The sequence below is a fragment of the Scomber scombrus genome, chromosome 9 (assembly GCF_963691925.1).
Source record: "Scomber scombrus chromosome 9, fScoSco1.1, whole genome shotgun sequence".
NCBI classification, from domain to species: Eukaryota; Metazoa; Chordata; class Actinopteri; order Scombriformes; family Scombridae; genus Scomber; species Scomber scombrus.
This window is the reverse complement of record NC_084978.1, coordinates 18,840,047-18,857,103: the sequence shown is the minus strand read 5'-3', so window position 1 is coordinate 18,857,103 and position 17,057 is coordinate 18,840,047. Positions and strand designations below refer to the sequence as shown.

Genomic DNA, 17,057 nt, shown 5'->3' with positions numbered 1-17,057 from the left:
CTTTTTTATACAAAATGTACATCTGTACCTCTACTTTGGAGCATGAGCACTCATTATTGTTTATATGAGGGGGTGGGATGCAAAAAACCACAATACTGATCACTTAACATTGAAGATTTCATCAATATACAGTAAAACAAACAAGAATGTCAGGTTTTCCCCCTTCAAAGAATAAATGCCAGTCCAGATGTGGTTGTCTAATTTACTTTTACTGTTTTTGATTAAGCTGTCAATCCATTTCTACTAAAAGCTTAAAGCTGCTTGTGTGATCTTCCCCACGCAGAGCCTGAGAGTAACGTGATAAACTGGGCTCGCCGGTCATATTAGCAGGTAGAATACTCGGTGTAAGGCAACAACAGCTTGTGGCTCAGCCGGGGCTATGACCTCTACGCACTGTAGTGGGAGGGAGGGAGAGAGACATGGAGAGGGAAAAAGAGATATAAAGATGGATGGGCAGTATAGGTTCTGGAGGAGAAGTAGCAAATAAAAACCACATCAGACATAGAGTACTTCGGCCCAAAACATCAACTCAATCCGAGCACCTTTCTCTCCTTGTGTTGGGCTCTAGACTTCTTTTTCCTTCGAGGCACATGACACACATGTGGTTAGATGTCGGTCAGTTGTGTTAACACTTCTAATGGTGATTATACCCACAGTTTCACTCCTCCATGCACATACCACAAACATACATAGAAAGAGAGGAAAGTATATTGAGAAAGACACACACTGGAAAAGCATGCAGCACATTCCAAACTACTTCTCAGCTACTTGTTCTTACATTTTCTGACCCATACAAGTAAAAAAAATGTAAGAACCACAGCAAAAACAAATCTCCAACTGGTGATTAACTGTAATTATTTGATCACTGTCTTTTGCAAGACTCATTGGACTACTTTGCTTTCCAACTAGAGCAATTTGGTGGGAAATCCGTGGAAGCGACAACCCTAACACTACTACAGTACAACCAAGACGGTGTGACTAATACAGGATCCCACCAAACATTCGGAGGCAACGACAATTTTAGAGCTGACTGTGTTGAGTCATACTATGACACTATGAAACACTTGCTTAGCTCGTTAGCAGCTCTATAAAATATCTTTTAGTGTTTTCAAACACTTTAAATAAAACGGGTTGCAATATTTCTCATGACTCGGTTAAATTGATTACAGATTGTTTGGGTCACCGCCTCAAAAGTTCTGTCAGATTGGATTGGATTTTTATTTGTATAAAACAATAGCAGTGATTCCAGGAAAAAAAGTCCACATTTGGGCTGAGTTAATTAAGAGCTCAAACGATTTTATAACTACAATTACTTAACAATCCTCTCCAGACATGGAGACATATTTAGACCATATAAAAAAATGTTCTGATGTTTTTCCACAAAAAATGTTCAGTTGCCATATTAAAAATCCTTAAAATGGCGCCTACTTCTTCAGCCTCATTGAAAATCCAAAATGTATAAATATGCAAATAACAGGAGGCTTCAAGTTTTTGCATCACACTTGTGTAAATTGTATACTGCCCCTCAGTTGGCTTCAAACTAGTTGTAATGTCACAAAATCGGCATGTGCCTTAAACCTGTAGCAGATGAACGTGAAAACAGTCTTTTTAATGAACATATATTATTACACATATATTATTACACAATATTATTGAGTGAGGGACTCACTCAATAGATAATATTAGATAATAATAAATAATAAAACTTCAGAAATAAGACATCAAACCAGTAATCCTGAAACCAAGTGAAGAAGAAATGACAAAACAACAAAGTGAACAGGAACATGCTACACAGACTATACAGAATGGAAGACTGCCTGGTCTTTGCGACTGACCCTGAAGAGACTCAGTCAGCATGGACTGGCAAAATTACAGAACTGAGAGGTCACCCTGTTCTCAAAGAAATGTCTGTGCTGCAATCACAGCCAAAATATTTGGAAAACATCTTGAAATGTCCACAGTAAATTTGATCGATAAACAACTCCAGGAGTAAAGAGAGTGTACCACACTGACTGAAAGTTTTCTGAGATCAGATGAAATACAAATTTCCATCCATGGTTAATCATTACTCGTGTTTATCTGCATTATTCATTGATTGATTGAATTTTCTTTGTTTCATTACTTAGCCGTTTCTATTCCTTCTTCTTGTTTGTCATGATTTGCTTTGGCCACAAATATGGTTATTTTTGTGCTCAGTTGAATTGGAGAAAAAAACAGCTTAGATGACACAGAGAGGTATACACACATCCATAAAAACAGATATAGAGACAGTTTGAGAGGAGGGGCACATAGCTAGTCCCAGAAATGTGATGTTTTTTTTCCCCCCTACCAACTCGAAGAGATGAAATGGGATGTACTGAGAAAAGAAGAGATGGAGGTGGATGACGGCTTCATGCTGTCACACAGCAGCAAAAAGGACAGAGAGGAGGGCCCTGTCACATCGCATCAGAGTCAGCTGCAGCCACACCCACCCTGTGAGAATACACACCCAACTGCTGGGAGAGGAGAAAAGAGGAGAGGAGAGGAGAACAGATGAGAGGAGAGGAGAGGAGACAAGGGACAACTAGAGCATAAAGCAAATAAAAAAAGACCATCCCCTTCTGTCCTATTCCTCTATTAGTCTCTCCTCTTCAGTGTGTCTCATTTCAGTTGTATCTCATTCCTCATCTGGCCTGCCTCACATCCAGCAGTCTCCCTTTCCTCCTTCTGATCATGTTGCCAGTCTCCCTGATTTGGCCACAGTGGTGAATCCCAGCCTGCCTGAGATAGAGCTACTAGACTACAGTGGGTGGTATAGTGGTGGCGGCGGCGGTGGTATGTGTAGAAGTCGATGGGGGGGGGGGGGGGGGGGGGGGGGGTAGAGAAAGGGAGAAAGAGGATTAGAAATGAACTGTGGAGATAGAGCACAACCTGACAATAAGTCCCTTCTCCCCAGTGTGTCTGAGTCTGAGTGTCAGTCTGTGTGAACGAGAGAGACAAAGGATAAGCTTGTGAGAAAAAAATAATTTCCTTTCGTGTTCCAAGTGATGCTGTCAATCATCACACTGTACAAGAAGCTGTGTGTGTCTGCGCGTGTGTGACTGGCTGTGGCCACACAGTAATCATAAGCAATAAGTCTGACAACAGAACTTTTTTTTAATCGTTTATCTTTTGCTCATCCATTCTTGTTTTAATAGCTGAGCACTTAATGTACTTTGTGCCACACTGAGGCCACAGTGCACAAATGCCACCACACACGCATCTCAGTGTAGCCTTCAACAGCACTTACACAAACAAATATATAAACATACACAGGGGTGACAGCAAACAGCTCACTATTAACACGATTCTTTATTGATCCCTGCTGGGTTTTTTCGCCTTCTTTCTACACAAGTCAGAGGTCAGGGTTGGCTACAAAGCAGCTGCTCTGAGTTGCTCAAGGATACTTCAGAAAAGCAGATGCAATGCAAAGGTTTGAACCTGATTTCCTAGTGGCATTGCTGCGGGTGTTGATGAAATAATCAGCCTATAGTCCCTGATTCAGAGGATACATCCAGCACACCTCGGAAGCCCAACTACACAGTAACTCTATCTAACACAGAGCTATACATGGTCATCTCAAAGTCTCCATTACATCTTGGAAAACAGATTATATAATTGTATGGCAGTATCCAAAGCTTTCCTTGTACACACTGGCAGACGATCATTCACAGTGATCAAAGCACTAGATGTGTTTCTTTGTTTCTGCTGCTTCACTCCAACCCCCACAGAGTCAGTTATTAGAATACAATATATTATTATATAATATATTACATATGCTGGTACACTAACAATTCCCAAGGTCCTCATGCACTGGCAAAAACCCCCAAACATAAGACACTGGGAGAGAAAAAAGTGATTATTTCTCTATTGCAGAAAACAAAAACCAGCAGCCTTAGTAAGATGAGGAGGGTGTGAGTTTCTGTTATGAGGTGCGATTCTTGCCGCTTAGCTGCCTGCTGCACCGAGCAGACTAGATACCGTATGCAGACAGACAGACAGAGATGCAGACAGGCTCCATTCCATTATGCAAGCAGAAAACACAAACGACACTGCTAAACAATTCAACCCAGAAGAGGAACAAATACGACTACTTAGATCGGGCTAGGACAAAATGCAGTCATATTTTTAGAGTGTAGGGGGCTCAAGTGTGCACTCATGCAGTGACAGTGACTGGAAAAAATTTTTAAAATCCATGATCAGTCGGAGAAGTGTACGTTCCTGGAAGCAGGCAAGTGACCTTAGCTCAGAGAAAGCGAAAATAAAAAGCACTCTTCATGCTAATCAAGAAGAATCTCTCCTCTTCCCCTGCTCTCCATCTATACTCCATCTCCAATGACTGAGCACTGAGCAGGTGGTGACAGTTATGATGTGGCTGTTGTTCTTGTTCAGGTCTGGGTACATTAAGATTCCACTGCACTCTGCCTCCCTCCTCCTTTCAGTTACTGTCGTTTCCCTTCACCTACCCTCATCCCCCACCCTCCCCTCCCTCTCTCTCTCTTTCTCTCTCATGTTGTGTTTTGTGTTTGGGAGGTTTATGCAGGGAAAACTTCCAGACGAGAGGAAGCTTTAAGTACAAAGCCACCTGTGTGATGGCTGGAAGGTAAAACAGCGTGGCCACAGGAGACATGGGCCAGGTCAGCCAGGGGTAGGCAGGCAGAAAGCTTGTTAAGGCGCTGGAACACAGGGAGGATGTCTCCTTCTGTTTCCAAGATCCTCCATAGAAGCTGCTGAGGCCTGGAAGCTGGAGAACTGCTGATGTGGATCGCATCCATCAGTTTCCTGCACAGCCCTGCGGCCTGTGAGACCAGCTGGCTGACTGATTGACTGACTGACAGGCGTGCTGGTAGTGGCTGTCCAGCAAGCAAGAAAAAAAATCCAAGAAGGCCTGGTCTAACTGCTGTTTTACTTTTCATTTCATTTTGACTTACTGTGCTAAATCTATTTTCACCACTGCAACATCACAGTCCCTCTCCTCATTGTTACACCAAATTGTTAGAAATGCACAAGAAATTATAAAAGCTCCATGTTTTTGTCCTGTCCTTGAAATGAGCTTTGCCCATCTGGATTTTTTGTGCCCTACACTGTGCCCACTATGCAACTCTTGGACATCATTTTCCTGCTTGGAGTATCTGCACTTTACATGAAGAAGGAGTTATTTTCATCAGGTGATGTAGTGACTGCCCCATTTATTTCAAATAAATGGGGTAATGTGACTAGCCAAGAAGACAATTATTTAGTAATGTTAATTTTACTAAACCCAATACTTTTCAAGAGGCCTGCAAGTCCATCGGGGAAATAGTAGCATCCCCAGACTTGGGGTGCATCACTTCCTTTTTGGTTCTGATTTTTAAAGTTATATTTTACTAGATTTTAAATCTGAGGTCTGCAGTTGGACCATTACGCACATCAATGGGCCAAAACAGAGCACTATGCGCTGGTCACTGTAACATCAAGCACCGAGTTAAAATCTCAGTTACATCACAAAATCCAGGAAATCCACATTACATTATCACATCACAGCCACAGTGCATTCTCCTATCAATTGTGACATCACAGAGGTGTTTCCCTATAATTATTGGGGTTCCACGGCTGTATTTCCTCAGGCGAACCCTGTTATTTCAACCACTCAAAAAATGCATGTGCTCTGAGCCAGCACTCTGTGAATGACAGAGAGAGAGAGGAAAGAGAGGCAAGGGGGCTGGTTAAGTGCACTGAGTGAGCGGCAGTAATCACAGCTCTGGTAAAAGCACTCCTTTGCTCTGTGCAGCGTTCCTCAGAATGGACCAGCTCTCTCTGTCTGACTCTCTCTCTCTCTCTTCCTCTATTTCTCTCTCTGTCTGATAATAGCTCTAGATTGAGTAATTGTGTGTTTGAGTGGCCCTACACTGCAGGGTGGAACCTGCAATCAGATACTGAGAACACATTTCTCTCTATCACTGTCTGTCTCTCCATTCACACCATGCCTCAGCAGTCTGGTCTCTCCACACCCGGCCCTCCCTCCAGCCCTGCGGTTCCTGCAGGCTTTCCTCCACCCTCACCCCTCCACTTGTTTTTTTTTTTCTACACACATCCTACGCTACGCAGCCAGTGAGGGCTAGGGTCAATAACAGCTGTGCGCTGTGCTGTAATTGATGTCATCATTTCAATTTGAGCTGATTACAGTTGAGAGCTGCTTATCGTGTGACCCGGGGTGGAATAACACACTGTAGGGCCTAGTGAGCCGCCACGCCTGACCAAGCTTAACTGCTGGGCAGGCTGGATGGATGGATGGATGGATGGATGGGTTAGTTCAGCCATGGGCTGCCTTCTCTATTGACTCCTAATGCGGAGGTAATGACTGAGCGTATTCCTGGGGCATGGCTGGAGCAAGCGTCCGTGTCTCTGACATTTAGTGTAGTTCTGAGGATATTATTGAGATTGGCCTATCTCCCTGTCAACACACTTTCACATGATTAAGCCCTCTATTGGCACAGAAGTGGCTGTATGTGAGTGTGTGCACATGCATATTGTGTGTGTTAAGTACCTTGAAATGAAACTTTAGCGTAAAATGTTTAGTGTTATTATAGTCATAATGTAACATTAATAATAGTGTTAAAACCCTGATCTATGCTAAAGATTGTTTTCATAGTAATTGCAAAGATTGTTAAATCTCCAAGCACCTGCCCACAGGAAAAAATAAATAAAACACCTGTCAATGTTCTGGCATTTCTCCTTACTTATGAGCCTTTTCAATGAAAGCACCAAAATAACACTACCGCCTTCCAGCATTCCTGCTGAGCACTAATAACACACATGAACAGACTGAAGCACACAGCCATACATAAATATATCAGAATACACAAAGGGCAACACCTGCACAGGATCACTGGTTAATCATATGCCAACAAATGAGGATGCTCAAGCTACACAAATAGCAGGCATCAAATATATTTTAGTTAGTGAGATCTAGATTCTTAACTTTCAACTTTTTTCAAAATGGAGAGCGGGCAATACCCTTAACCTTCAATACCACTGGTCTGATCAACATTTGGGAGCAGAAATGTTGCTAAAAACAGACAAAGACTGCTCACTAAAGGAACACTGTCTCTTGCTGTCTTTTTCTTTTTTTCTTTTTTCTGCCAGAGCTCTGAATCTGTGGGTGTTGGGGAGCAAAAAGCTGTCTGCCACATTCTTTTTCTTTCTCTTTCTCTGTCATTTTCCTGACTCTTTTAATACCATCATTAGGAGAGCTCTCCTGCTTGCTGCTACCGCTGCTGGCCAAGAAACACGAGACAGAGAGAGCGAGGAAAAGGAGCGAGAGAAGCAAGGGGCGGAGACAATAAGAGAAATGTGTGCGGAGGTTTTTGTCACGCGGTGTGGTAAAGATGGTACAGGGGAACTTTGCTTTTCCCCGCTGTCTGTCCCCACCATGGGTCTGAGCATCTGACCATGCTGCAGGAGGGGTCAAGTGTGCTGGAGCACCTAATTCCCACTTCAGCAAAGGTGTGCAGTGTGTTTACTGCATGTGCATGTGTGTGTGTGTGTAATGGTGTGCTATGTATGTACATCACAGCTGTAGAAGCACGTGTCTTGTAATCCAGGTGTGCACCCACCTGGATTTAGAAATAAACCCTGAGATGACAGGCAATGCACTTCCTCTGTTACAAACTCTGAGACATGAAGAGACATCACTTCTCACCCGGCTGGATCTTATTTCTGGCCTGCGCACACGCCTATTGGCTCCATAGACCTGTGTGACTCTCTGTTCCCACGGTAACCTGAAGCTGCCCTACCATTTGTCCGAACCCCCTGATTATCAGTGCTGTGGCCCACCTAAAAGACTACAACTGGCAAAGTACTTTAGTATGGCAATTATTATAATTATAATTATTAATAAAGATATGCTTGTTCCATTAGAGAGTTTGGATTGAATTAAACATTATCTGTCTGCCATGACATGTTTTACTTCACAGCTGTGACATTAAGCCTGTGTTTGTATCTGTATCTGTTTATAGATTGGTTTAAAAGTAAATTATCTCGTGGCAAAATATCATGGTATTTGAGACTTTCAGTAAGCAGAAATAATTTGACTCTGTAACCTTGTATCCACACTTTCTGTTTTACTTGTTGCATTTTTCTGACATTTTCTCTTTCTTTCCCAGTGTCTCCTTTTTCTACCTTTAATGGGTCACATTAGTGCATACTGAGCATTTGAAGTGTTAGTGCTGGTCACATCACACTAATCATTTGTGACAGAATTTCTGGTCTACTTAGAAAATAAGACCATTTCACCTTGTTAAATCTTGACTGTGCTCTGCTAAACAGGACTCATAAACAGTGGAAGTACCAATTTTCTTAAGAACCAAAAGAAAACGCGAAATAGACATGTGGCAACTATTTACATGATAGAAAATAATACATTTCCAGTCTCTGGCAGATAATTTAGAGTGTAAGCACACTGTGCTTCGATATGAATGCCCCCACTCAATTACTTCAGTGTCTCACAGTGACAGAATAATTACTCAAAATGCCAGTCATTTCTGATCTTACATCACCATGTCTCTCTGTCTCTTCTGGACAGAGGAAAAGCTGGAGCTCTGCTGACACGCAACATTCCACATAAGATCCCAAAAAGACACACACACATGAATGCACCTGACCTCAAACCCACATGCACACACAATCAGGCCAGCTCAGCTAACAGCCTTCACATCTCTGAACAAACATGAGGCTGAAGGAAAGGCCACAACAGGGCCAAAGGTTCAGAAACATAATCAACAGAAAATTCATAGGCAACTTTAATGGTAATCAATTAATCCTTTAAGTTGCTTTTCAAGCAAAAATACCAAATGTTCCCTTGTTTTTGCTTCTTAAGTGTGACAATTTGCTGTTTTTCTTTGTCTCGTGACAGAACATTGATAATTTTGGCATATTGAAGCCAATCAAACAAAAGCAAGCTTCTTAAAGACATCAACTTGGGCTTTAGGAAATTGTACTGGTCATTTTCACTTGTTTCGGCATTAATTTAAAAAATTGCAGATTAATTGATCATGTAAATAACAGGTCAATATGAGCCAAAATGTGCCTGAACCAACGTGCACATTCACACAGTGTTAAAGTCATAGACTTGAGATCTCTGTATTTATGAGGATTTCTTATCTTAATCCACTCTCTTTGGCCAAAAATGCCTGCAGGATCCCAGAATTGTTACCATGTTTGTGACTGTGCCTGTGTGCTTACCGGTATGTGTATGTGCTGAAAACCACCTTAAGATACTGAAATAAATACTGAAGTAAAACATCAAAATACAGTTTTTACAGTAATATAATTGGCTCAATGTTTGATTATCCTGCTGTTTTTTTTTCAATTTCCTTTAATGCCAACATGAAGGCCCAGCTGTATGGCAGAATTGTGAAGGCACATAGAGCAGCATACACACACTACAAAATATGTAAACTAGAGAAAAGTTAAGCAATAAAAGTGGTTTAATCTGACATGCAAAAAACAAACTACTGCAACCACTGAAAATCCTTTCAGAAACTGCTGTATACAATGAATTATCCCTTCTGATAATGCATCCATATATCTGCATACAGTGACAAATATTAAAAAATGACAACAAAAAAATGTAATATACACCATTTTCTGATTTAGGATTTGCAATTATGTCTTAAAATCAAATTGGGAAACCAAGAAAGTGTGGTTTTCCAGGTAAATAAGAAGCATATTCCCAAGAAGAAACAATCCTAAAGCCAAAAGAAAACACTCTACTCTCTTTATATGCACAAACAACTGCTCACAGACACACATACTGTGTGTGTGTGTGTGTGTGTGTGTGTGTGTGTGTGTGTGTGTGTGTGTGTGTGTGTGTGTGTGTGTGTGTGTGTGTGTGTGTGTGTGTGTGTGTGTGTGTGTGTGTGTGTGTGTGGCCAGGCTGCAGTTTAATTTCATTTTGCCCCACACTGATCTAGCACAAAAACACATGCATACACACACACACCAGTTCTCATACTGTACAGTGTGCTGCCTCCTCTCAACCAGCCAGAGAACTGACCAGCTGATCACAGTCTCTGTTCACAGAAATCCAATTCCCTCCAAAGGTCATTTGTCCATTCAAAGATTTTCCTTTTTTCCCAGCACTCTCTCTCTTCCTTTCTTATTTACTTTGGTCATTTGTTACTTCTTGAAATCTATACCCCTCGCCCTCCTCATTTTCCTGTCCCCTGTCTCTGTTATTACTTTTTCTGTATTTTGGTTTTTGGCTCCTTTCTCTCCCTTGTCACACACCCTGGATCTCAGCCAGAAAGAGGTTCTTGGCTGTGAATGGTAACACGGGGAAGAGAGGCTCTAACCAGATGTCTGGGTCACTGAGGAAGTGGGCTCAGCAGGGCAGAGCATGGCTACGTGGCTCTGCTGGGTTTAAAAAGGCAGATATGGACAGAGCTTGACAGAGCTTGGCTGTGTTTCTTGGCATGCCTAAGGAGGTTGTAAGAATTGATAAAGAATGACATGCGTTGTTCAGGGGCGGGGAGAAACAAATTAAATACAAGTGGACAGCACTAATGTGATTAGGGTTTTTTTCATTTTGACAATTCTGTGTGAATATAAATAATGTTTTTTATATTTCATTGAAAAGACCAAAACATTTTCATTTTGACAAAATGATTATTGTATTACTGCAGTCATGGGCAGTCATGGGCCATCAGGGCCAACAAGGCCTTCTCTGCTGGCCTACAGATTGTCAGAATCAGATAATTATATTTTTAAAATGTACTATATATTTTTCATTAATTCCATGTGTATTTTAGAAAGTTTGTTCCCATCAGTCTACTGACGTCATTTCATTGTTATTCTTACTCCCAGTTGAGCTGCTTCCAGTGAAGCTTATATAAATCAGAGCTTTTTCCCCTGTGCTGTCTCCAGGTGAAAAATCTACTCTAAGGCCTTCAGAGTTTTGAGTTAATCCTTCTGCTTTTGAGGCAAACGGGGACGATGTTGTTGATTGCCCTATTCTTTAACCAATCAGATTTCAAGTTTATCACCCTGGGCATATTCTTTGACACGCAAGAGCCTTCTAACTTGTGAAGCCGGCGATGTCTGCATTTTTCATCATCATTGGCCCAAAACTTAAGCCCAGCTTAATTGAAATAAAACCAGCTGGCACGTAACGTAGTACTGTCTGATGTATTTCAACTTTTATTTCATGATGTTTAGATTTTTAAATGTAGTGCTTTACATTTTTTGTTTAGATGTTTACTTAGCTCTGATGTTTTTCAACGCACAATGGCTGCAGGAGGACTTTTATTGGGACCAAAAGGCACCAATGTAGATACTACAGTCACAACCAAATCATTGAACTCTTTATAAAGAAAGAAAGCAGGAGGGACTTTAACCCTTTGCCTTTGAACAATAAGCAGCTTTGGCACATTTGATTTTTATATATCTTTACTAGCACTTGATGATTGCTGATGTTAAGATTCAGTGGCTGTGCCTTTGAGTGTGCATGGTTGGCATGTGCATTCAATCTGTGAGGAAGCTTGTTGAATCCTGATTGTGTTATTTGTGTTTTACAACATTTTTGCTTGCTTGGTGGTCATAAATGTGACTGGTTGTTGTAAGTTTATTCTTGTTTCTATGCTATGTCTATTTGTGAGGCAGCATCCTGTCATGCTGTCTAATGGCGATGCATCCTTCATGGTTTCAGTCATGTATTCATGTCTCTGCAATTAGCGTATTGTAATCTCATATGTTTTGAGTGTTGTGTTAAATATTCCACTCGATAAAGGTTACTGTCACTGTGAATATGGGATGGTTGCGTTGAATGCCTACAGTCCTAGTGAGGTTATTCAAAGGCAGTTTAATTGCGAGAGGTTAATTCTGAAAGAAACATTACAAAAACAATTCTCACATTCCCATATGTACATTGAAACAGTTTGCAATGTCAGTGTAAGAGATGGGCAAAAAAGTCCACTGTTATCTGCAGAAATGCAATCTTAACTGTAGTCTGAGCTAATATGATTTTTTTTTTTTTTTTTTACAGCCGAGACAGAGCATCTAAGCACTGTTACATGAACCAGACTTGAAAACATCAACCTACACTTTAAAAGTAGGCAGCAGGCTTGCCTCGCAGTGAAGTCAGCAAACCAATGGCCAGTGGTGAATGGTCATCTGTCATCCATATACAACTACACTTTGACAATAACCTTTCCTAGAAATTGCCAATAGGCACTGGAATGACAGGCCGCAGGGAGCAGCAGCAGTCAGTTGCTGCTGGCTGGTGTCGTGCTAAATGGGCATGTCAGGCCTGTGTTGTCCTGGCTCCCTGCCTGCTCTCTGGGCTGCTCACTCAGTCCCCAGTGTCCTCAACCCTAAACGGATCCAGTTGCTGCTACTCAGCTCCAGTGGTGGGCTGATCTGGCTGACTAATGAACATTCCCCTAATGAGGGGAATTCCTCCCCTCAATCCCATCATTCCCTGTACACATTCTTTGCCCATTTTACCCTGAGTCTCATCCTTCCACCTCTTCCTCGGACACTGTTTTCCATCTTTCTGCATCCTCTCATCTCAGCAGTTCCTGTGCACACTCTACATACTGTTTACACCTCACTTCTCTCCCTTGCTGCCAGCCATTCACCAACTGCTTGCCATCTTTCTTTTTCCTCTATTCATTGTCAGTTCTATTAAAATTATTTACAATTCAAACTCTTTGAGCAACTGTTAAAACAATGTCACAATGTTTCAATTCAAATTCTGTGGTGCTCCTTGTCTTCTGTGTCTCTGTGTAATGAGCAGTGTGAGCCAGCTAAATGTTATTCCAAAAACATTGTGCATATATAGTCATAAATGCTATGGTTATCTGTGAAGCATCAGTGTATTCCTTTAACAATCCCTCCCCCTTTTACATGAGCACACTAAAAGGGGCAGAGAGCAGAGGGATGGAAACATGACTCAGGTATTTCTCATGGCAGGCCTGGTGTTACAAAAGGTTTAGAGGACAACAGCGAGAACAGCAGAGCAGCTCTGGGGTCAACCAGAAAGACTCACCAGGGACTGATGGGGTCAAGGGGCAAAAAATGTCTTGTGTTTGCAATTTGATTATATTTCTTTATGAGTATTTTTCCTCTAAAAACTCATACATGCATCACCTGCTCCTGTGTGTCCCTTTGTGGCCTTCTGCCCACAGAAACATGTTCTATGAGCTCAGTGAACAAACACTAAAGAAGCCAGGAAGACAAAAGCAGAGCATAGGTAACACAGGTTGTCCACTCACCAGGCCGTCACAGTTGCTGATAGCCACAGTGGCTCCTGGTGTATCTGTGATGTCACCCACGTACAAGCATTCATCGTGCAGCGGCTCAGAGTGCTGGGTGCTGTCACTGTCATCACGCCACTCCATCTTGGCTCCGGGGGCCACCAGCCTGGCATTGTGGCGCAGGCGCAGGTGGTACTCCCGGCCGAAGACGGTGACGTTGTAGTAAAGCCTTTCCTGACGGGCCATCGGCTCTTGGTCCTCCTCGACACCTCTTGGTCCTTCCCACTCATCATTGCCTACTCCTACCTCCCTCCTCTGGCGCCTACGGGGCTGCCCTCCTGCCATGCGGCCAGTCGAGACGGCGTGGGACAGGAAGCGACCCTCTGCGTCCACACTCATCGGCCTCACCAGTCCATACTCCCCCAAGACATGCTGCAGGGAGTCTGAGAGCAGGACAGTTGGGGTGTGAGGTGAGAGAAGAATATGAGGTAGGAGCAGGTGAGAGGAGGGGGAGATTTTATGTTATTTGGGTAGTAAAATGTTATGATGCAAATTTGAAAAAAGGTCAAAGAAGAACATCAGAGGTTGGACATGGGGGGAAAAACACAAGATGGAGAGGAGGAGAGGTCATGGGAGAAGCATGGAGTATAAACAGTGGAGTAGGGGGTGAATACAGGAGGAGGATGGAAAAAATTTAAATGGGAGGACAAGAGGAAAAATGAGGTATTAGATAAATGTCAAGCATGGAATTATTGATTCCTTATTCCAACTTGCGTCACAATAATAAATTAAATAAAAGCCAAAGCCTTTGACACATTCATAGATACCCACACACACACACACACACACACACTCACACACACAGCCCCACCCATGAACCCTGAGGCGACCCCGGTGCTCGGCAGTGAGCGTTTTGGAAAAGGCAACCTCAGCAGTGCGCGCTGCGCTCCTGACACCTTCTGTGCCCTTCCACCATCAACAGGAAAGCCGGTACAAGATCAAGGTGCTAATTGCGGCTTTCTCACGCTGTTCTCTCACTGTCAGGTTGCTCGATCCGAAAGAAAAAAAAAGATTTCCATAACCTCGACATCGACTGAAAAAAAAAATCCAAAATCTGTTTGGTAATCATTTATCCCTTTGTCATCATCATCATCATCATCATCATCATCATCATCATCATCATCAAACAAATAATCATTAATCATCATGACTGTATCTTAACTTAACGATAATTAGGCTACTGCACTGTAAGAATGATAAACATTTTAGTTTAACATTTTAGTTTAACGATCAAATTTCACGCTTCTGACATTTTCTTGGATTCAGCAACATTTTTCTGCATCCATGTGACTGGGAACGACATGCAGGTGCATTTTGGAGGCGACCTGAGTCGCAAACACACACACACACACACACAGAGCCGAGGCCACTTAATGCTGCCAATGCCATCACAGGGTCAGAGTTATGCTGTCACCTTATGTTATGTGGTCCTTAGTACTTGGTATTATAAACATTATTACTTGGTTGTCCATATCTCATTTCTAAAGTTTGCTGACTGACAAAACCAAACACACTCTGTTAATATTCTCAATCCCCATGTTGGGAGGAATGATTTGATAATAGTGTGATCAATAAACTGACATCCGACTCCAGTGTCCTATGACGGATCGATAGATGCGACAGCGGCCGAATCAGATAATGTTGGGTTACTACTCTGCAAAATCCGACAGTAAACCGGCGCATCAGATGCCCCTTTACACCCCAGATAACATCATCCCTTAGAAGGGAGAAAGCAAATATCAACACTGCTTGCACCGCTGAGGGACCTCCGAAAAGTCCCCGCAAGCACCACAGCAGGACACACAGAAGTTTCAAATGAATCCTGCAATGTTGTTTGCAAAAACTGCAAAAGCATGCCACAAATAAAGCACAAGCAGGAGAAACCGGGCAGTGCTTTGCTGAGCTACGCTGAGCTCCAGACTTCCAGAGAGCTCCTTAAGAGCCCAGTGTAGCCCTGCTGATAGGAGATCAGCAGATACGGAGAACAACATAAACACTGACCACGTTTAACTGTACTGTACGTACCAACGCTACTGGCGATGTAAAGGCCGCTGGTGTGCAGCAGAAAGGCCGGCAGAATAATTAGGACTGTAAATCCAGGCGAGAGACCCATGGCAGCTCCGAACTGCGCAGGTGAGAGAGTGGGACTCCGGGCTCCAGTGTGGTGAAGTTCCCCGCCTGGCGCAACCAGCCACGCCACGATAGCAACAGCACAGCAGCCCGCAACTAGACTGCCAAGTGCACCGGAGAGACGGAGCTCTCCTCCCCTCTCTCTCTCTCTCTTCCTCTTCGCTGAGGGTCTCTCTCTCTCTCTCTCTCTCTCTCTCTCTCTCTCTCTCTCTCTCTCTCTCTCTCTCTCTCTCTCTCTCTCTCTCTCTCTCTCTCTCTCTCTCTCTCTCTCTCTCTCTCACTCAACTCTCCTCCTCTATGTCTCTCTTTTCTCAACTCCTCTCTCTCACAGTGCGTGCTCCCCCACTCTTTCCCTTAGTGCTCTGACAACTCCCCGACTCTACATACACACACACACACACACACACAAACACACACACACAGGGCACCGGGCGCCCACACACTCTCCATATGTCTCCACTGTAAGAGATGAGAGGATATTTCAGGTAGCACTGGCCGTGCTGCGGACTTGACAGACAGACTGACTGACAGCTCGTATCTACACAAAATGCGTTGAAATGAACGCACAAGAAGGTTTATCACACCTCGAGCGTGTGGATCGCCCAAAAGTGTTTATTTTGCAACTTGTACGCTTTTTCTGGGATCGTAACTGCGGCTCAACTCACTCCTTCTCTATAAGCTGCATGGCTTGCATAAACTTTGAATATCCCGTCAAGCATCCTGGCTTGGGTGTGCAGCAGCGCCCCGTGTGGCTCACTGGCAGAAGCACACACAAGTTTTGCAGGACCCAAGGGTCCAATTTACAGACAGAAAAAAAGAGGTCTACTAGCCTTAACCTGCATTGCCCTCATTTAGCACATCATTTACCCCTCTTGACCACTAATCTTATATGAAACACTGTTGAGTAGCATAAACAAAACCAATTAAGTTTTGAGGGAATGCATTTTAAGGGGACTTTTTTCTTTCTAAAAAAAACGTGGATAAAGTAACAGAAAAAACAACAGACAAATTACTCTTTGAAGATATACCAACATTAGCTATTAAGGTGAATCTGTTGAGTGCTAATTAGCAGCATGTCATCATCAAAAAAGGTCTCACATTATTTATAGTCTTTGGTTTAATTTGATTTTTTTTCTTTTGTGCCCAGAATTTCAAAGCAACACTATGAGTTCAAAAGAAGCAAAATAGTGTTTGTTTGCAGGTACACCAGTTAAAAAATATTGTAAAAGATGCAGCGGTTTTCTCAAAAAGTCATCACTATTATGGCACATAGTGATGTTGAAATGTATGTTGGGTTATGAAATTCTCTTTCAACATTGCTCCTTCTGGTGTGATTTTTAACTCATATATGTCAGAAATACATTACAACTACAAGTCTTAGTAGTCCACCTAATATTTACAGTTTTGGTGATCCTGTTCACATCATGTACATTTGCAGCCTAAGAGGAGTCGGCTGGATAAAGTGAGAGCTCAGTGGTGTTTGGTGTTAAAGTTACTACAATTAAGTTTTAACTAGTTATGAAACAGTCCCATGATGCCTCTTTATGACCTACACAAGCAAACAAGACCATCAGTGAGAAGATTTCTGCATAGTTATTCTAAATTTCTGCCACC

At 42.6% G+C, this 17,057-nt stretch overlaps 1 protein-coding gene across 1 annotated transcript in view; it reads right to left on the bottom strand.

Moving 5' to 3' along the window:
- Positions 1–15,426, bottom strand: part of LOC133985609 (A disintegrin and metalloproteinase with thrombospondin motifs 2-like) — a 118,158-nt gene extending 102,732 nt beyond the window's left edge. Inside the window, exons 1-2 of the mRNA XM_062425268.1 lie at positions 15,339–15,426; positions 13,272–13,696 (exon numbers count right to left, since the gene is read on the bottom strand). Coding sequence (XP_062281252.1) covers positions 13,272–13,696; positions 15,339–15,426 — 513 coding nt within the window. The remainder of the gene's footprint in view (positions 1–13,271; positions 13,697–15,338) is intronic.
- Positions 15,427–17,057: the final 1,631 nt, after the last annotated feature.